The sequence below is a fragment of the Scyliorhinus canicula genome, chromosome 13 (genome assembly GCF_902713615.1).
Source record: "Scyliorhinus canicula chromosome 13, sScyCan1.1, whole genome shotgun sequence".
NCBI lineage: Eukaryota > Metazoa > Chordata > Chondrichthyes > Carcharhiniformes > Scyliorhinidae > Scyliorhinus > Scyliorhinus canicula.
In genome coordinates this window covers 103,590,054-103,611,866 of record NC_052158.1, presented here as the reverse complement: position 1 = coordinate 103,611,866, position 21,813 = coordinate 103,590,054, and the positions used below count along the sequence as shown (strand labels likewise).

At 46.9% G+C, this 21,813-nt stretch overlaps 1 protein-coding gene across 1 annotated transcript in view; it reads left to right on the top strand.

Moving 5' to 3' along the window:
- The first annotated feature begins 7,661 nt into the window (after positions 1-7,661).
- LOC119975636 (vomeronasal type-2 receptor 1-like) overlaps positions 7,662-21,813 on the top strand; it is a 29,247-nt gene continuing 15,095 nt past the window's right edge. The window contains exons 1-5 of the mRNA XM_038815421.1: positions 7,662-7,732; positions 7,851-8,015; positions 12,396-12,687; positions 16,987-17,841; positions 21,056-21,283. Of these exons, the coding sequence (XP_038671349.1) occupies positions 7,662-7,732; positions 7,851-8,015; positions 12,396-12,687; positions 16,987-17,841; positions 21,056-21,283 (1,611 nt within the window). The remainder of the gene's footprint in view (positions 7,733-7,850; positions 8,016-12,395; positions 12,688-16,986; positions 17,842-21,055; positions 21,284-21,813) is intronic.

The following is a 21,813-nucleotide window of genomic DNA, read 5'->3' as shown; positions in this document are numbered from 1 at the left end:
TCAAAACGTGGGCGTTTCACTCTAGACTTTCTTGAAGAAAGTCCAGAGTGATTCCCCTACCTGAAGGGGGCTAGCAGGGCCCTGGAGTACTCCTCGCAGCTCTCCCTGCCAATACAGGGCCCTGCACATCCGGTTGGGAGTCCTTGCACGCACACGGCGGCTGCCTTTGGCGGCCAGCCCGCGCGACATGGCAGGCTCGCACCACGAAGCAGCCAGCCCCGACAATATAGGTCCCCCCTGAGATTGCGCGCGCCCGCAGATCAGTGGCCCCCGATCGCTAGCCTGGCCTTCACTGAGGGCCCACCCAGTGAAGGATTCCCCGCCCCCCACCAGGGCGACCGTGGACTGAGTCCGCTGCCGCTGTCAACCGTTCCCGACAGGCAAAACATGGTTAGAAACTCGTCGGAAACTCGGCCAGTTTTCTTGGGTGAATCGCGGTGGGGGCCTCTGTCAATGGCCCCCTAACAGCGCAGCGTAGACGGCGCACGCGTGATTCGTGGTAATTCTCCGGCGGGAGTGGCGTTGCGCCGGTTTTCGGCGTCAACGCCCATTCTCTGCCCCCACGCCAATCACGATTTCAGTGCGGTAGCTCGGAGAATCCCGCCCAGTATATTTCTCTTATGGAGACCATGAATTGGATTGAATTTGAATTGAATTGGTTTTTGCAGCAAGCAGGGAGATGGATCATTCTGCACATTGGCTTTGTTACTCTGAGAAAGCAATACAATTTAAATATGACATTTGTCTGCTTTTACTAATTAACATTGAAACCATTTAAGTCCAGTAAGGAATATTTTGTGAAAAGCGGAACTTTCTTTCAAGATATCTTTAAAATGAAGAATGCTGAAAGTGTGCTTCTCATGTCCACGGCTCTTGGCACGAGGTAGAATAATAGAACCATAGAATCCCTACAATGCAGAAGGTGCTGTTAACAGTGCTCCTAAACACAACCCCCTACAAGAGGCCGCCTCCATCTGCCCCCCCCATATCAACCCCTTCCCCACTTCCTAACCATAGATATGTTAGCTTCTCAATAATAATTCATTATATTTGGCAAGCCCACCCCCTCCTTGCCCCCGCTCCAGCAGTGGCTTCTTGACCCGTGGTGTTTCCCTGCCCACACAAATTTTGAAATCAATTTTGAAACCTTCTTAAAAAATGATTTCGGGACCAAGTCCGGGTGTTTCTGAAAGACAAATAAAAGCGTTGGCAGCACCGTCATTTTCACTGTCTGCACCTGCCCTGCCAGCGACAATGACAACACATCCCATCTCTTAACATCTTCCTTCATCTGCTCCACCAACCGAGCCATATTCAGCTTATGCAGCTGCGCCCATCCCCGCACCACCTGGATTCTCAAGTACCTGAAGCTTGTCCCCACCACCTGTAAACGGCACTCTCCCAACCTCTTCTCCCGCACTCTGGCCTCGATCGGGAACACCTCACTCTTCCCCATATTTAGCCTGTATCCGGAAAACTGGCCAAACTCATGACTCCCCAATACCCCCATGTGTCCGAAACATACAGCACCAGGCCGTCCGCATAGAGAGAGATCCTGTGCTCACACCAAACCCCCCAACCCCCTGCACAATCCCTCTCCAACATCTCGACGCTCTAAGCGCCATTGCCAATGGTTCTATTGCCAAGGCAAAGAGCAACGGGGAGTGTGGGCACCCCTGCCTTGTCCCACGGTGTAACCCAAAGTAATCCAAGCTCACCCGATTCGTCCGCACACTTGCTACCGGCGCCTTCTACAACAACTGGACCCAATCCACAAACGCCTGTCCGAATCCAAAACGTTCTAACCCTTGCCAGAGATACTCCCACTCCACTTGATTGAAAGCCTTCTCTGCATCCATTGCCACTGCCACCTCTATGTCCTGTCGCTCTGGGGACATCATTATCACATTTAATAATCTCCTAACATTCGCCGACAATTGCTTCCCCTTTACAGTTCCCTTCCCAGTTGCACCTCCTTGTCTACCTCACCCATCTCAATATCTTTTTCTTATCCAGCACCACCATCACCCTCAGCTGCTCATTCGCCTGCTGCTTCCTCATCATCGTCCTGTCCGCTTGGTCAACCTCCAGAGGAAGGTCGACAGCCCCCTCCCTCATCAACGTCTCCACATCTTGGCTGTATAAGTGTTGGCATTCGCTCCCTCGATGCCTCCAGGCATCCACGTGATTCCTAAATTTTGTCTCCGGAAGCAATTCTCCAGGTCCTCCACCTTCTCCTTTAACCGCTTCTGAACCTCCCGCATCCACATCTATTTTGGTCGGCAACTTGGCGAGCTGTTCCTCGTGCTCCCCCACCGCCTCCTCCACTTTCTCAATAGCTTGGCCCTGGACTCCAGCCTCTGTTCCACATGGCCAATTCCCGCTTCTGGTGGTTCCACCACTTTGGCTAGGTCCTCCTGGGCTTCCCTCCCCAGCCAGCTAAAGATTCTCATTTAAGAAGTCCACCAATTGCTCTGTCGACCACTGGGCGGGAGGACAGGCCTTTTACCCTCCGTCATCTTGACCTGTGGCGCACAAATATTCTCTTGCTCCAGTTGCTCCCTTCTTTTTGCCCCACTTCTGGTCCGTGGATCCATCCACCAGCCCCACCAGCGGAGTTTAACTATCTTCAGTCACCACTGCACCTTTTTTCAGCAAACATTCACCCTTCAAGCAGGGAAAGGGTGCGAAAAAACTGCCTTGAGCTGGAGCTGCCAATTGTGCGACCACTTACTCCATGGCCACCACCAGAAGTCCCAGGTGGATTCAACTTCAGGGTAACATTTTAAATATGAATTGTACAAAGGTCCTTCTGATGGAATATGGTCCAAAATATCTGGCCGTGAGGACAACATTTCGCTGTCTAGCGTTAAAGGTATTTGTTGCCCATTCATGAAGCTGTAAAGATAGGTTGTAAATAATATTTGAGATAAAACCTGTTTCTTCATCATGAAAAAAAGAGACAACCTTCCTTCTTTCTGTTTCTATTCTTAATCAATTCTATTCCAATGGAAGTAGAAACAGATGGAGAACACTGAGATTAACATTTTCTAATGGTTGCAATGGATTAGGAACAATGGTATGACTAAATAATTTCAATTTCCATGATTAACAGGACCCTTGATGCATTTATTACTAAATACATTTCAAATAATCCCTACAGTGCAAAAGGAGGCCTTTCAGCCCATTAACTCTCCACCAACGCTTGGAAAGAGCACCCCACCTCGGCCCACGTCCCAAACTATCCCCCTAAACCCACCTAATCTTTTGGACACTGAGCGGCAATTTACATGGCCAATCCACCTAAACTGCAGATCTTTGGACTGTGGGAGGAAACCGGAGCACCCTGAGGAAACCCACGGAGACACTCCTCACAGACAGCCACCCAAGGCCGGAATTGAACCCAGGTCCCTGGCACTGTGAGGCAGCAATGCTAACCACTGTGCCACTGTGCCACCCATACTAAATTATTATCTGTGGATCTGAATATTGAATTTATATTAAAGGTGAGTATGTGATTGAATTTATACTAAAGGTGTGTATTCGATCCAGGCCCTGGGTCACTGTCCATGTGGAGTTTGCACATTTTCCCTATGTCTGCGTAGGTCCCACCCCCACAACTCAAAAATATGTGCAGGGTAGGTGGATTGGCCACGCTAAATTGCCCTTGAATTGGAAATGATTTTTGATAAAGAAAAAAAGACAAGCACCGGAATTCTTCGTCGGCGGGATTCTCCCGTTCGCCCGCAACACACTGACGCCCGTGAGTTTCTACAGCGTGGGGTGGTCACAATGGGAAACCCCATTGGCAGGCTGCGGGTTCAGAGAATCCCGCTGCCGCTGGGGAGGGCCTCACTGGAAAACACGGACCGGCGAATCCTCCTCAAGCAGTTTCATTTGCTCATCTCTTATTCATATATTTCACGTACCAGTTTTAGACACTTTAGAGGAAGATAGAAGATATGCCAGGGTAGGTTCCTGGGCAGGATTCTCCGGTCTCTGACGGCGCAATCGCGTTCAGCGATCGGCCGGAGAATCCCCATTGGCGCCTAATTCAGGGGCGGTGCTGCTTTTGTCAGGGCCGGCTCAAGGTACCGGCAACTAGGGCAGTCGCCCGGGGCGCCATGTGCTAGGGGGCGCCATCAGTACTGATGTTGTAAGATTCTAAGGACGATCTGCGCATTTGCAACATGTTGCCTCCGCTTGATGGCAGCTACGCATGCTCAGTAGCTGCCCATGCGCAGCCCGGAGTCACGTGGGGTGCTCCTTCAGCCCCGGCTCCGCCCCCTGTGCGGCCGCCATGTTGATTGGCCTCGGCCGCCTGCCGGTCTGGTTCAGCCGCTGGCGGCTGCTCAGTGTCTGTGTGAGGCAGTGGCTGCACGGAGGGTCCTCGGCGGGAGGAGGGCCGCCGAGGGGAGCAGGAAAAGGCTATCCGCAGCGGGGAAAGGTGATGGAGCGCAGCGCTGGAGGCCTTTAAAATTGGCACTTGTAAGTGCGCCGAAGTTCAGCTTGCCCGGGGCGCCAGCAACCCTAGAGCCGCTGCTGGCTTTTGTGATGCTCCACCCCCTCCAAAATGGTGTATTCTGCGAGGACGTTACCTGAGACCTTCCCCTGGTTCTCCGCCCCCGATGGGCCGAGTTCCCGAAGGCATAAATCACTCATAGAATTTACAGTGCAGAAGGAGGCCATTCGGCCCATCAAGTCGGCACAGGCTCTTGGAAAGAGCACCCTACCCAAGTCCACACTTGTAGCCACCTGGGTTGGCCACTTCCCGACTTAAAATGGAGATTCGCTAAGAACGCAGGGAAAAATGGACAGGTACAGGGAAGCAAGCAGAATGCCAAGCTTCCTGTATATTAGACTCGCAGAAAAGCAGACAGCACTGAAACTGATGACCATCTACATATTGATGAGCGATCCCCGGGAACAATAGCAACAGTTAAGATAATCGAGGCAAAGCCAGACTCCTCGGCGCCAGCAGGAGCCAACACAAAAGAAGCCAACGGACACTTAGGAACCACCCAGCGATCAGGGAACAGCCACAGTATTGGGGAAATCAAACCAATCAATTGGAACATGGTCCAATCAATTGGAACCAGGTATGGGGTCCGCCCAAAAGAGCGCGAAGCCCCTGGGGACTATAAATTAGAGTCCCCCAGTTCAATTTGGTGTTCTTGGCAGGGTCTCCCAGCAGCTCGAAACAACCCTTGACAGAGACCTGCCTAGCAGCTTCACCAACAAGTAAATGTCCAGTCAACGCACGCTACCAGATAGGCGCTCCTAACCCTTAGTCCATACCAGCTGGAAGCCTGCAGTCTCAGGATCGAATGAGAGGCCATTGTTCCCTGACCCAGTGGGTTCCTTTTCCAAAGCAAAGTATTAGCCTTTAGTGGTAGAAATAGTCTAGTTCTGTGGTATTTTATGCATGAGTAGCGATTGACTGTGTATATAATAAATGTGTTTTGATTTGAACCTTACCAACTGGTGTATTGAGTTATTGATCAGCACTTGAACTTGAACCTCGTGGTGGTATCATAAAGATACCTGGCGACTCTAGAGCAAAGGATATAAAACAGAGCCAATTGAGTGTAAAGCACACTCACCACAAATTAGCAACACACTTCCACCCTATCCCTATAACCCCACCCAACACTAAGGGCAATTTTGGACACGAAGGGCAATTTAGCCTGGCTAATCCACCTAACCTGCACATCTTTGGACTGTGGGAGGAAACCGGAGCACCCGGAGGAAGCCCACGCACACAAGGGTAGAACGTGCAGACACCGCACAGACAGTGACCCAAGCCGGGAATCGAACCTGGGACCCTGGAGCTGTGAAGCAATTGCGATAACCACAATACTACCGTGCTGCTCTAATGCTATGGTTTAACTCATGCTATGTTGTTTCAGGAACCCACCGTGGCGACTGCGACTGAGACCAGTGCCGTCACATTCAAGGGGAAGCTGGACTGTGGGCAGGGGGGGCTGGGGGCACTGGTGGGGGGGGGGGGGGGGGGGGTGGTGGGGGGGTGGCGAGCCTGGCCAAAGGGGGGCACTATTTGGTAGGCTGGGTTCGTGCGCGGCTGGCAGCATGTTACATGGCAATTCTCCGGCCATATCAGCAAGTGGAGCCGGGAGCTTTACGCTGCATGCCTGCTAGCCCCCACACCAGATGGAGGATCGGTGGAGATTTTGCACCATTTTTTCAGGCGCAAAACACCACTATTCCCACGCCGGCATCAGCACTTAGTCTCAAAATCGGAGATTCCAGCCCCCTGTTTTTGATTTTGAAATCCAGCTGTTGCCGGCCATGTGACAGGTAATTATGGGCTACATAAGTATGGACTAATTAGCAATGGTACAATCATACACTTATTTTCTTATTTCACAAAACTTTTAAAGGAACACATAGACAGAGAGTCAGAAAAATAGACATTTATTTGTTTTTGTCCTTTCATAGTTAGGGCTAATCCCTGATGGAGATGGTATGGCCCTAATGATACAAAACTCTTGATGGCACCATCATCATTTCCTAAATAGGTTATGCAAAATCTGCTTGATCATAGCTGTAGGTTCCAGCATGGCTCTCGGAACAACCCCTCCCAAGATTGGTCACCTTCCCCTGAGCATTCTGATCCCTCATGGCCTTCCCCACAAGGCCAACTCAATGCCTTTGCCTTTATCCCCTGGCCCAATGGGTTCCTGTGGCTCCATGGCTTCCCATCTCTCGGACATTCCCTCCCCCTTTCCATTCACACATTACCCCCTGGGCCTTCATTCTTAGCTGAGGCCTGCCAATGAGGCCTCTGTTTGATCCTGCCAAAGCCTCTGGTTCCCACCTTTTCACATACATATCTCCAACCTCTAATCTGCTCTAACAAGACTCCAATACCACACTTCTGCATTAAGTCTGGGGTGTGAACCATTTGCCCTGGACTCTGTGATCAACCCGGTCAGACCATCCCCAACTCCCTCCCTTTACCACCACCATCCGCCCACAATGAAAGGCACCCCTAACACAAGGTTGAATCATCAACCCCCCCACCCCCAACCTGGATTCCCCCAAACCCCTGGTAAATGGATTTAACTGATCCTGCAGCCTCCTGTGGGCTGTTCTCAATGGGAATTGAAGCTAAGCCTGACAATCAGGCTGGTTTCTAGGTGAGGAACCTGTTGATAATGTCACAGTACAAAAGGGAGCCCTGTTTTGTGGATTCTCCATTCTTTACTGATCCCCACTCCCCTCCTCCCTCTGTTCCCAGCAAGTCAGATAGTTAAATACAGCCCGATATGTACCACGCATCATTTAAAAGTATGATCCTACTTTCCCTCTTTAAAGGAGGCAAGGTCTCACTTTTTCACAACTCTCACTTTAGTATTTCGCTGTTTGTCTCACAAACAGTTGTATTCACAATGTACATTCTTCCTTTAGCAGAGAGATTTTGTTCTTACCGTCGAATGAGACCATGCTAACTACCTTGATAATTTTTTAGAATACTGTTGAAACAAATTAACTTTCTATTTTACACCAGTAAATCTATGTTTAATTGAAAATAAAAACTTGTAAAAGGTATGGCTGAATGTTGTTTACCTAAAATTCCAAATATATTTTCTTTTGATTTGAACATAATTTGAGGTCCCAGGATCAATCTACATGATCTCATGGTTGTAATAGGGGTAATTCTCAGCGGAAAGGATATTGCAGATAATTACATCTGCAGAAGTAATAACAGGTAATTGCTAAATAGCTATATAAATGGAGAAAGTCACGGTGCTACAGGTATCACTTCTTGCGAAAATGAGTTTCTATTTCAAGTTATGTTTTCTATTGTTTTCTTGTGAGTTTTCAAGATTTGAAACTGCTCCGTCAGGCTGTGAACTTCAGGAATATACAGCCAGTGGGGTGCTTCAGGATGGTGATATCATTATAGGAGGAGTATTTCCCCTTCATGACACTATTGAGGTATCCAATTTGCCCTTCACGTCTGAGCCAGGCTACAGAATATGCAACGACCGGTAGGTGCATAATAAACTGGTGTTTTGCTGAAGCTGTAATATGATTCACAGATTCTTCCATTTATTAATACTTAAACAACAGAGGGCTGATACAACTTATTTGCTAAGAAAAGTTATTCTTGAATCAGAATATGTTTGCCTTCAGATTTTTCCTCCTTGGCGTGGGTAACAGCTGGCTACTAGAGAGGCACCGGCAAGTGTACTGGTAGAGTGGCAGTGGTGGGGGCACAGCTGCTCTCTTAAGAGAGGACACCTGGTTACTGCTCCGCTGCCACCCATGGCCCGGTGTCTCGGCAGTATTCAGACTCTGCTGGAGCACTGAGATCCGCATCCATGATGGCAGCTGTTCCTGGATGGGAGCAGTGTGAGACTGAATGGCAGCAGACCTGAGATCTCATGACCTATGTCTGAGTTTACACTGCAGCGTTGGCACATCAGCAGGACTCCCCCTGGGCTGTGGTGGAAACTGAGCCGGGAGGCACCAGCCAGTCCTTTTGGGGTTGGTCTGACTGTGCTGCCATGGAATCCCCATCATTTCCATGGTGGAAAGGATGGCTTCCAAGCTTTGTGAGATGCCCTGTCCCACAGAGGATCTAGACTCTTCAATGCTTCTAGTCAGTGACGGCTGGCTATTTGGCAGGGATGCTAATGTCCCAAGCATCTCAAAGTGCATGTTGATCATCATTTTCCTTAGCTGTCTGCCACCCCACCATCAGCACTGCATTCTCCACCCTTCCCCGAATGCCACCCTTATCTGAGAGCAATGCAGCAGAATTTATGTGTAACATTCTCCCTGTGGTTGTAGCCCACTCATGTCCCGTGATTCATCCTGTGCAGATCCTAAATCTATACTTACCTCCAATTTGTTCAGTGCCATTTATCTGGGTTGATGGCTGCAAGTAGCAAGTTGAGTGATGGTGCTTCTTCCACAGAGTTCTTTCCGTCCTCTCCCCTGCCCTTCCACTTGAAGCTGCAGGGACTGAGCACTCAGCAGTTTGTTGGCTATCTTAAAACACAAAAGTATAAGGGTGAGGGATGGGGTTGGGGAGGAAGCAGGTCAAGTCACTGCATCTACATTTTCAAGCTCATGGCACCTTTCAGGATAAAGGTGAGCAGTGAGCTAGCGAAGCAGTAACTAATCATCATGCAGGTTGGCCTTGGCAACATGGGGTGCCATGGGCTTCATTACATTGGTGCCCATGATCTCCCAGGACAGGCGCCGGAATGTGGCGACTAGGGGCTTTTCACAGTAACTTCATTGAAGCCTACTCGTGACAATAAGTGATTTTCATTTCATTCACTTCGTTCATGATCCTCAGGAACTTCTGTTCAAAGGTACTGAAAGGATGGATTCTTGGTGGTCTTCTATCCATCAACCTTCCTGTCCCACCTGTTGTGAGTCACCTTCTCCTGCAAGACAGAGGGCAGAATGCCAGTGACCATGTGTCTATGTGTTTGGGTAATGTGCCTGCCGTAGCAGAATACGTAGAGGTAGTTAGAGGTGTGTGTGTAGGGCTGGTGTAATTGGAGATTGTATGTGGTGGAGGTGCATCTTAATGATGTGAGGGTTTATTTCTGAGTGTCAGGATGTGTGATGGGGCATGGTGCATTGAGCAATGTGAAAGGTCTGTCGTGTTATGGGTGGCACGGTGGCACAATGGTTAGCACTGCTACCTCACAGCTCCAGGGTCCCGGGTTCAATTCCAGCCTCGAGTGACTGTGTGGAGGTTACACTTTCTCCCCGTGTCTGCGAAGGTTTCCTCTGGGTGCTCCGATTCCCTCCCACGGTACAAAGATGTGCGGGTTAGATCGATTGGCCATGCTAAACTACCCCTTAGTGTCAAAAAGGTTAGGTGGGGTTATTGGGTTAGGGGATAGGGTGGAGGTGTGGGATTAAGTAGAGTGCTGTTTCCGATGGGCCGAATGGGCTCCCTCTGCACTGCAGAGATAAAGATGTTAGTTTTTAACAAGCATTGATTAGACATACTGGCCTGGATTTTCCTTCGATTTGCAACTCATTTTGAAGCAGATTTGGAAATGTGTAAGTTAGGATCCTGAAAGGCCACTGCCTCAAATCTGCTGCAAAGAAATTGCAATGTTACATCTAAAAGATCAAGGATACATGCTTTACCCTACTTTAAAACATCATTTCAGTGGCTTTCCCTGGATTTATCCTCATTAATCTTCCATTGCTATTCAGGATTAGAGGAAAAGATAAAGGTTACAAGACATGGCTGGGATTCTCCCTTCTGGGGACTAAGTCCCCAGGCCGACGGGAGAACCGGCGCCAACCACTCCGGCGTCAACAGCCCCCGAAAGTCTCTGCACTTTCGGGGGATAGGTGGACGCCAAAGGGACGGCGCGAGTTCGCGCATGCGCCGAAGGGCCGGCGTGATCTCACGCATGCGCAGCGCAGACCAACCGGCATATTTTGGCGCATGCGTGGGGGGTTCTCTTCTCCGTGCCGGCCATAGCGGAGCCGTACAGGGGCCGGCACGGAAGGAAGAAGTGCCCCCATGGAACAGGCCCATCCGCAGATCGGTAGGCCCCGATCGCGGGCCAGGCCACCATTGCCCCCCCCCCCCCCCCCCCCCCCCCCCCTCCCCACCGGGGTCGGATTCCCCCGCACCCTCCCGAGGACTGCCCCCACCGACATATCTGCGAGGTCCCGCCGGTGTCAGAGGTGAGTGATTCACACCGGTGGGGCTGGCCAAAAATGGACGGCCGCTCAGCCCATCGGGGCCCAGAGTATTGCCGGGGGGGCGCTGCCAATGGCCCCCGACTGGCGTGGCGTGAATCTCACCCCCACCTGAAAAACGGCACCGGAGAGGGGCCTCACGGTAGCATGGTGGTTAGCATCAATGCTTCACAGCTCCAGGGTCCCAGGTTCGATTCCCGGCTGGGTCACTGTCTGTGTGGAGTCTGCACGTCCTCCCCGTGTGTGCGTGGGTTTCCTCCGGGTGCTCCGGTTTCCTCCCACAGTCCAAAGATGTGCGGGTTAGGTGGATTGGCCATGCTAAATTGCCCGTAGTGTAAGGTTAATGGGGGGATTGTTGGGTTACGGGTATACGGGTTACGTGGGTTTAAGTAGGGTGATCATTGCTCGGCACAACATCGAGGGCCGAAGGGCCTGTTCTGTGCTGTACTGTTCTATAACTTCTAATACGGCAGCCGGCGTCGGGGCGGCGGGACGGTATTCGCGCCGTCTCCCGGGGATTCTCTTCTGATGTGATCTATAAAAATTTTCCTGTCAACCATAAATAGTTACCAGCATTGTAAGCAGTAGTCAAAATGAGAGAATCATAGGGCAGGACTCTCCGGCCGCATGCGTCCGGCGACGGAGACTCCCAATGTCCGCGTCTCTGGTGGCAGGCAGGGAGGAGGAATCCAACCCATTGAATAATATAGCACAAACGGAGACCATTTGGCACATGGGTGTACTCGTTCTTTCGCAGACTGCTATTCATTCTGTATCTACAACCCTATCACACAGTACAACCTAAATCCTAACCACTGAATGCATAAAAACAATCCCCGAGGGCTAACTCCTCTTCTGAGAGAGCGGCCATGGCAATGTCATCCACAGACTGAAGTTCCACGAGCGATGTCAGTGTCGCTTTCTTCTTGGATTTCAACCGGTTGAGATTGAAATGTTCTGTCCATCCTGCAGACAATACCCACGTCACCGGGAAGCTTGTTCTTGACAAGGTGAAGGATGGTGGCGATGAAGTAGGAGAAAAGGATGGGGGCAATGATGCATCCCTGCTTGACTCCAGTCTTGAACTCAAAGTTTTTTATCTTATTTCTGTCGGTGAGGACTGTCGCCGACATCATGTAATGATGAATTTCTCTGGATAGCCAGCCTTTGCCAGGGACTTCCATAGCACTTCTTGGTTGATTGAGTCAAAAGCCTTGGTCAGATCAATGAAGGCTATGTAGAGTGGTTGATATTGATCCTGGCCTTTCTCTTGAAGTTGCCAAGGATTTCCTTGGCTGCCAATCCATTCTTGTTCTGTCTCTTTAACCTTTAACTCCTTTTAACTTCTCCTCCACATTTTACATTCAGTCTTATTCTTCCATGTATTTCCAGGCTGATTTCTATCATACACCTCCTGTCATTTCTTCTTCCCACTCTCCAGCCCCTTCGTCACTTCGAAAGATGGTTTCGCTCTCTTTCTCCCTTGCGGGAATGTACTACATTACCCAAACCATTTTCTCTTTAAAGGTTGCCTATTGCTCCGTTCTATTTCTAACTGACAGTCTTTGACTCCAATTCACCCTGGCCAAATCTCTCCTCAACTCACTTCAATATTTTTATGCTCGAGTTTTATTTTTAATGGTCATTGTTAATTATGATTACTGCTCATTTCTGCTTTCAAGCTTCAATATTAGAACTTATCGATGGATGCAAGGAATGATCTTCGCAGTTGATGAAATAAATAATAATCCAGCGCTCTTGCCAAACATAACTTTGGGTTATGCCATCTACGATACATGCTATAATATTCCTACAGCTATAAAGGATGCCTTTGCTATTATATCTGGACAGCAGAAATTCACTCCAAATTACCGATGCCAATTAAATTCTTCCTTGTCTGCTGTAATCGGTGCCTCAACTTCAACAATGTCAATCTCAATGGCAACCATACTTGGGATCTATCGTCTTCCTCAGGTGAGAGACTACTTTCTTATGTGGATTATGTTTAAGTAAAGGGACTCTGCTTCAATAATGTAGTACCTTAAGATAGATACTCTGATCAAACCTGATTGATTTATTCAAAAACAAAGAGAGTTAAGAACTGAGGGTGTGGGTGATAAAGATTGCCATGGTCAACATATTACGATGGTCAACCTTGTAAAATTTGAGGTCATCTAAATGTCTACACTTGCAGCAGGTCCTATTCACTATTTGCCACTGTGCTTTCTTACCGACATTGGTTCTTGCTCAAGCAATGCCTCGGCTTTAACATACTTATCCTCGTTTCACCCCTCCCTATCTCTGTCATCTTTTCCAGCCTTATCTGGCTTCCTGAGCAACCCCGATTTAGTTATTCCACTATCGGTGACCTTGCCTCAGTTGCCTGGGCCCCAAGCTCTGCACTCTCCCAACATCCCTCCAATTCTTTACCTCACTTACCTCCTTTAAGGCACTCCTAAAAATGTATCTCTTTGACCAAGCTTTTGGTCAGCTGACCAAATAACCCCTTGTGTGGTTATTTTCATATTTAGTTTTATAATGCTCCTGTGAAGCGCATTAGGAAATGTAATAATGTTAAAAGCGGCAAGTTGTTATTGATGTCATTGTCATGGTAAATGTGGTCACAATGCTTTCCTCTGTTCACTAGGTCTGATAGTTAACATATTCCAAAATTTCGGGGTCAATTTTACCTTCCAGTGAATTTTAAGTGGAATATTTTTAAGGCAGAAGTAGATGGATTATTGATAAGCAAGGGAGTGAAATATAATGGGGAGAGGGGGGGCTACAATTAGATCCCATGGAATGATGGAGCATGCTCAAGGGGCAGAGAGTGGCCTACTCCTGCTCCTAATTCATATGTAAGTAGGGGTGGCAATGAAAATGCAAAACCTCTCACAGGCTCACCATTTCAGACCCTGGTGGTTTATTTCCTGGGCCTCATCTGTCTGCACCAGTCAGCTTTCTTCCAAAATGGGCGGAAAGCTGCAGCTACCCAAGTAGCAATGTGTGGTTCAAATGTTCCCACCCAACAGCATAGGAATGTTTTTTTTAGAAGGAAAAAGAGACTAGGGCAAGTTTAAGACAGAGGGAGCTTTGTGGGGCCTGGAACCCACTGTCAACCTACCTTCTTCTGACAGGAAAGCCACAATTGTTTCTTCGTTCAGATCCAAGTTAAAATCCAATCGGAGCCCTACTGATGTCATGGGAATCACAATTTGCATAAATTAGAACTCTGGGCTGCCTCCTACCCAGGCAGGATGGGTTAAAATTCTTCCTAGCATGCTTAAACATTCACAGGAAATATAACAGTTTTTGCATGATCACATTTATGATGTCACAATGCATAGGCAGCAGATGTATTGTTGTTCAGACATAACTAAAAAAGCTGGAATCAAAACTCCTTCCACTTCTGAACCTCCAAACTGTCGATTAATGTTTTATTCTTATTCCAGTTGGAAAATGTGAGCAGCACAGAGACTTTAACAAGTGCTTCTGTAAATGAAGTAGATAAAAATATCTGAATTCAGACTGCAGATTCAAAAGTCAACTATTAAATAGAAACAAAGGAAAGCTCCTTTGGTATTATTCTAACTGTACAGCTGGTGTGTTAGAAGAAAGATGTTCCTTATGATTAATAGCAGAATACATATTTAATATGTTTTTTATTTTCAGAATTAATTTATTTTAATGCCTGTGTTTTAGCTGGGACATTCACTTCCTAGTGGTCTGTGTGAGTGTACCTCCATGGTCTCTGAAATTTCAAATGAATTGGGGGAGCGAGTGCCGAATTTGTGTCCAATTTAAGCTAGTAAAATGGGCATGTGAAACTCCACTATCTCACTGCGTTGTTCATTCTCAACCAATATAAAACTGTTATTGTGTTAACATTTACTAAATTATATAAGTACAGTATGGCCTTTTATAATTTAGGGATAGAACTGTACTGACTTGTATTATCAAGTTTGTTCTTGAACATTGAAATTTCATCCTAAAAGTCTAGTCAGCAAAAATCCCAATTAACCATCACCATTAATAGTTTATTGTTAGAATGATACATTTAGAACAGGGGTGGGCAAACTTTTCCGTGCAAGGGCCACATTCAGAAATTCACAATTTTAAAGGGCCGCATAGTATATTAAGTAAAATAATTAATATTTTAAATAGCCAAAATAAAAGGTCTTTAAAGAAAAAAAAGCACATTTATTTGAAAAACAAAGTAACTCAGTAAGTAACAGAACAATGTCAATGAGAATGATGCATCTGACTGCAGTCATTTACCAGTTTGTTGAAATCAGGTGTCAAGTTGCTTGTGCTGATCCTTAACACTGACAGAAGCAGAGCCTGGCCGAGTCAACGATAAAAACGCGCGTAGTGGGGTGGATGAGTGGGGCTGCCTTATTGGTCGGTTTAGTTGGGTGTGCGACCAATAGGAGTCCAGGTTACAAACAATAATAAGGCTTATTGTTTGTAACCTGGACTCCTATTGGTCGCACACCCAACTAAACCGACCAATGAGACAGTCCCACTCATCCACCCCACTACGCGCGTTTTATGCGGCCCGCCAATGAGGTGCCCGGAATCATAACCTGCATTTTTGAAAAACCGCCGGGGAAAAGCTGCTGAAGTAAATGCGCTTATTGAATAAGCGCATTTACTTCAGCGGCTTTTCCCCAGCGGCTTTTCAAAAATGCCGGTTATGATTCCGGGCACCTCATTGGCGGGCCACATAAAAACCTTTGTCGGGCCACATGCGGCCCGCGGGCCGTAGTTTGCCCACCCCTGATCTAGAAGATAGAACATCGAACAGTACTGCACAGAATAGGCCCTTCGGCCCTCGATGTTGTGCCGAGCATTGTCCGAAACCAAGATCAAGCTATCCCAATCCCTGTCATTCTGGTGTGCTCCATGTGCCTATTCAATAACCGCTGAAAGTTCCTAAAGTGTCTGACTCCACTATCACAGCAGGCAGTCCATTCCACACCCTAACCACTCTCTGTGTAAAGAACCTACCTCGGACATCCATCCTTTATCTCCCACCCTGTCTGAATGAGTTATGTTGCTGAATGACGAACATTATGAGCGATTCATAATTTATTTCACAAAAAAGTAGGTTGATTAGTAAGTTTTCAATAGAGCAAGTAGAGTAAATTCCTTCACTCCAAAATAAGGCAATAAAATAGTGAGTGCATTAACTGTTAGTCGGAATACTTTTGGGGCTCAGGATACTGCCCGTGTGGAGTTTGCACATGCTCCCCGTGTCTGCGTGAGTCTCACCCCCACAACCCAAAGATGTGCAGGGTAGGGGATTGGTCATGCTAAATTGCCCCTTAATTGGAAAATATATATACTTTTTAATTTAAAAAGGAATACTTTTGGGTATCCAATACTGTACTGTTGGTTGCCTAATAAAAAAATATGACGCGCTGCCAAATTCGTATTCTCAGCAGCAATGACAATATATCTTTCCACAACACAGATTTTTGGGGGACTCGTGTGAGTTTTAAGTTGAAATGCAGATTGTCTGGAGTCACTGAATAAATTAAGCCAGTTTATAGAATCATAGAATTTACAGTGCAGAAGGAGGCCATTTGGCCCATCGAGTCTGCACCGGCCCTTGGAAAGAGCACCCTACCTATACCCACACCTCCACCCTATCCCCATAACCCACTAACCCCACCCAACATTTTTGGACACTAATGGCAATTTAGCATGGCCAATCCACCTGACCTGCACATCTTTGGACTGTGGGAGGAAGCCGGAGCACCCAGAGGAAACCCATGCAGACATGGGGAGAAAGCGCAAACTCCACACAAACTGTGACCCAAGCCGGGAATCAAACCGGGGACCTGGTAGCTGTGAAGCAACTGTGCTAACCACTGTGCTACCTAATGCCCTCGATGTGGTTTATGCCACATTCGAATTCCAAAAATTGTGAGCTGTGTCATGTTAAAAGTAAGACCTATATTCTTTTAAGAATTCAATTATTGATTGTGGTGATATGATCTGCATACTCGTCTGCCATTGGGCCAGAACGTTGGCTTACCATTGGCCCTGGTCGGTCATGTGCCTCTCGACCGATTGGCCGAGAGGCTGAGTTAACCACGCCTCTATTAACGAGGTATAAATGCTCAGACGCCTGACGATCATCCCTTTCCACTGTAGACGATCGCAGAGCTGTGTTCTAGTCAATTAAAGCCTGACTTTGGTAAATCACTCGCCTCGCGTACAATTGATGGTACATCATTGATTATCTTTTTTTTTGTTTTTTCACAGATTAGTTACTTCTCATCTATCCCACGTCTCAGTGACAAAGGAGAATTCCCATCCTTCTTTCGCACGATGCCAACTGATATGTTTCAGTCCAAGGTCTTTGTCCTTCTGGTGAAACATTTTGGCTGGAAGTGGGTGGGAATACTTGCAGATGATATTGACTATGGAATACAAGCAGCTCAGATTTTCAGAGAAGAAGTAGAAAGTCTTGGAGTGTGCGTTGCCTTTTCTGAGACAATTCCAATTGGCAAATCTAGAGAAAAGTATCTTCAAGTTGTCGATATTATAAGAATGTCATCTGCAAAGATTATAGTTGCTTTTTCCTGTGACACTAATATAGTTCCTTTGCTGGAAGAGATTGTCAGGCAAAATATAACAAACAGAACGTGGTTAGCAAGTGAAGGTTGGAGCACATCGGGTCCACTGTTTATTATAAAGAAAGAACACACTAAATTCTGGACTGGAACAATGGGGCTTACACTCCCATTATGTGACATTGAAGGACTCCAGGAATTTCTCTATCAAAAGCATCCACTTAAAGCTGTTCATGACATTTTTATGCCTGAACTCTGGGAAGAAGTGTTTAGCTGCTCCTGGTCAATTGCAATACAGAAAGAAAATAAACTGCCATCAAACATGAGTCAGTCTGCTCTGAAGGAAATCTGCACCGGGATGGAAGATATGAGGGCAGCTGATCACTCCTACACGGATGACAGTAACTTCCGAGTCTCATGCAATGTGAACAATGCGGTATATGCTGTCGCTTACGCCCTGCATGATTTGCAGGCCTGTGAAAATGGGAAAGGACCTTTTCAAAATGGAACCTGTGCAAATATCCATGATTTTGAACCTTGGCAGGTCAGTTCAGGTGTGGCTCTGTGTTAGTTTCTTACGGCACTTTGATGTGTAATTTCTTCAGTTACAGTTTTAAAGTCTTGCCAGATTCTTTAACTTTGCAGTTGAGAAATTGGTCAGCATCACGCCCATCCTGTGAGCGGAAATGGGAATTTGTAAAAATAAATTTTGGGATGGGGTTGGGGGGGAGCAGCTTCTATCTGACCCCTCCCAGGTGTGATTTAGCTTCATTTCCTGAGAGTCCATGGTTCCCACCTGAACGGCTGCTTCACTTGTTGGATTTGGTAATCAGGGCCCAGTGCTTGTTTTCGGGCCCCACTCCCAAACTCAGCAGAGTTTGCTCTGCTCACTTTGCCGGGTCTATTGCCATGATCAAAAGGCCAGAATTAGAGGAGCACAGATATCTCAAAGGGTTGTAGGGCTGGAGGAGATTGGAGGGGTAGGGAGGGGGTGACACCACAGAGGGATTTGAACGCAGAAATGAGAATATTAAAATCAAGGTGTTGCTTAACTGGGAACCGATGGAGATAAGCGAGAACAGAGGTGATGGATGAATGGGATTTGATATAAGTTAGGAAACGGGCAGCAAAGTTTGGCTATCCTCAAATTTACGGAGAGTGGAATATGGGAGGCTGGCCAGGAATGCTGGCTTGAAATAGTCAAACCTGGAATAACAAAGACATGGATGAAGGTTCCAGCAGCAAAAGAGCTGAGGTGCTGGCTGAAGTCAGGTGGTATTGAAGAGGTGGAGATATGTGGTATTAATCACAAGATATGGGGTTGAAAGTTGATTTTGAGATCAAATACGACACTGTGATTGTAAACAGTTTGGTTCAGATAGCTGCCAGCGAGAGGAGCGGAGTCATAGGTGAAGGAGCAGACTTTGTGGTGGGAACTGAAGTCTTTGGTCTTCCAAGTATTAACTTAAATTTCTACTTAAATCTCCCTGAGCTGCCACCTATCCCTGACCTTCTACTTTCCTCCCCCCTCTCTGAAATGAAATGAAATGAAAATTGCTTATTGTCACGAGTAGACTTCAATGAAGTTACTGTGAAAAGCCCCTAGTCGCCACATTCCGGCGCCTGTTCGGGGAGGCTGTTACGGGAATCGAACCGTGCTGCTGGCCTGCTTGGTCTGTTTTCAAAGCCAGCGATTTAGCCCAGTGTGCTAAACAGCCCCTTCTGGTATAACATCCATCACATTTCTCTAACTCCAAAGAAGAGTCAGACGGACTTGAAACGCTAACTCTGTTTCTCTCTCTACAGATGGTGCCAGACCTGCTGAGTTGTTCCAGCGTTTTCTATTTTTATTTCAGATTTCCAGTATCTCCGTATTTTGTTTTTTATTCTTTATCATAGTATTTAAAGGGATCGTAGGAACCTGCCAACAAAAGGCTATATTTTTTTAGATACGTACATTTATGTGGAGCTAGGAGAAACAGGAGTGCCCTCAGCAGTACTGTGGGCTAAGCCAACCCAGTTCAGGCCCTTCCCATATTACCTCCATCCCAGGATCTAAAGAATTGACCAATTCTGAGATTGCCGTCTACAGCTTGCCAATTTATAGAATTTCAATCTGTGAAAGCAGTGTTCCTCTATCCAGTTTAGCTATATATCATTAGTCTATGAACATTGATCCAAGGGCAGTGGCAGATGTCTCCACAATTCCTCTGATGAGGCCTGACCTGCTTCGCACTTTCCTGGTAGTCCGTTAGTTGATTTGAGAAAGCACAATTTTCAGGGATTTTCCTGGGGGGGGGGGGGGGGGACCCATTGTGGTGCTAGTAGTAAGGTTTAGTCAGAAATATGACTATTTACCAATAAACCTGTGGTGAATGTGCAACCACTATAAATTCACACTGTGCATTACTGTGCCCCTGTGGGCTCCATCTGTGAGCCGTTGCGCGGCTCTGCCCACAGGGTGAGATGAGGGGCATGTACAGGGCTCCGCCCTTGGCTCTGCCCCCTGCAGGAAGTATAAGTGCTGCGGTCCTACGAGTCAGCCCTCAGTTCAGTATAGTCACAGGCAGGCTCAGTTGTAAGCCGATTAAAGCCACAGTTTACTTCAACTCGTGTCTCTGAATGAATTGATGGTCGCATCAATTTAATCAACTTAAAAACTACTATGGAATCAGCCCTCAAACCTGACCGACTGGAACTCGATCCACAGGCCTCTTATACTGAGGCCCTCGCGATACTCGACCGCCTGTACGTGCTCGACCATCAATTCATTCAGAGACACGAGTTGAAGTAAACTGTGGCTTTAATCGGCTTACAACTGAGCCTGCCTGCGACTATACTGAACTGAAGGCGGACTCGTAGGACCGCAGCACATATAATTCCTGCAGGGGGCGGAGCCCTGTGCATGCTCCTCATATCCCCCTGTGGGCAGAGCCGCGCAAAGGCTCACAGATGGAGCCCACAGGGACACAGTAATGTACAGTGTGAATTAATAGTGGTTACACATTCACCACAAAACCTCAACACCTAAAAGGGAAAGAAAGTTAACCAATTGGGTCTAAGATATCCTTGCAGTCTTTAGGCAGGATACTTTTGTCAAAAGCATGGCAGATGATTAGTGAAATAGTGGGCAGAATTCTCCGGCTGTTACGATTCACTTTTGCCGCCGGCAGCGCATCCCCGCCCATGGGTTTCCCTGTGGAATATCCTGGCAGAAACACTGGGTAATCATGGACAGGATGCTACAACATTATGGGACAAATGAATATGTACAAACTCTCAAAACGGCAGATATCACTGATGACAGAAAATACCTACAGAAATTTGCATGAATGCTAAATGAATGGGAAACTTCAGCTTTCAAACAGCTTTCAAGCCTCGTTCTTAGTTGGTTTTCTCCCCAAGATTTTATGGGAAATCAGTTAGGGAAAAAAATACCTTTGTGACTTCTAAATAAATGTATTTGAAAAGAAACACTGATGCTCCACAGAACAGCTTATGAGGAGAATAACTACATATAAGGTTTAAAAAAAATCTAAATCAGCTCCACATTGCTGAGCTCAAAACTATACCCTTTTAATAGATCACATCAGTGATTGTTTTCGAAAAGATTATCCGCTTGGAGCAGAGCCAATTGTTACTTTATTTGGCAAATAGTGTCACATTGTTTAAAATTCTGTGTCATGTTGCTTAAAATTCAAGTTTTATGTGCTGCGATTGGGTTTAAAAATGCCATTCAATATACGTTTGCACTTTAGCTTCTACATTATATGAAAAAAGTCCGGTTCATCGACCAATCAGGAAATGAAAGATATTTTGATGAAAACGGTGATGTTTCAGCCACATATGACATAATAAACTGGCAAGTAACTGCTGATGGCATAATTAAATTTGTGAAAGTAGGACGTTATGATGCTAGAGCACCTCCAGGACATGAACTCACCATTAGAGAACAGGATCTCATCTGGAATGCTGGTGAATCAGAGGTATGTTTATTTGCAAGGGCTCGGGTTTTGGAATCGGGTTATCATGATGAAACTATTAGCATTTTCCAACATTACTCATCTAGAACTGACAGCAACTTCTAGAACCCACACATGTGCAGTTAATCACAGAAATCCAGAAGTTTCTGTCACTCATTTTATGCTTTTCCACATGGTTCACAGTTGAAGAATGCCTGGATTGCAATCAAATAAAAATGATTTAAATGATATGAACTTGGCCTTTTTTATTCGCTCATGGGATTTAAGCATTGCTGGCTAGGCCAATATTTATTGCACATTTCTAATTGCCCCTGAGAAGGTGGTGGTAAGCTGTCTTCGTGAACAACTGCAACCCACATGGTTCAGGGACTCCCACTGTGCTATTACGGAAGGAGTTCCAGGATTTTGAGCCAGTGACATTGAAGGAACAGCAGGGTAGCATTGTGGATAGCACAATTGCTTCACAGCGCCAGGGTCCCAGGTTCAATTCCCCGCTGGGTCACTGTCTGTGCGGAGTCTGCACATCCTCCCCG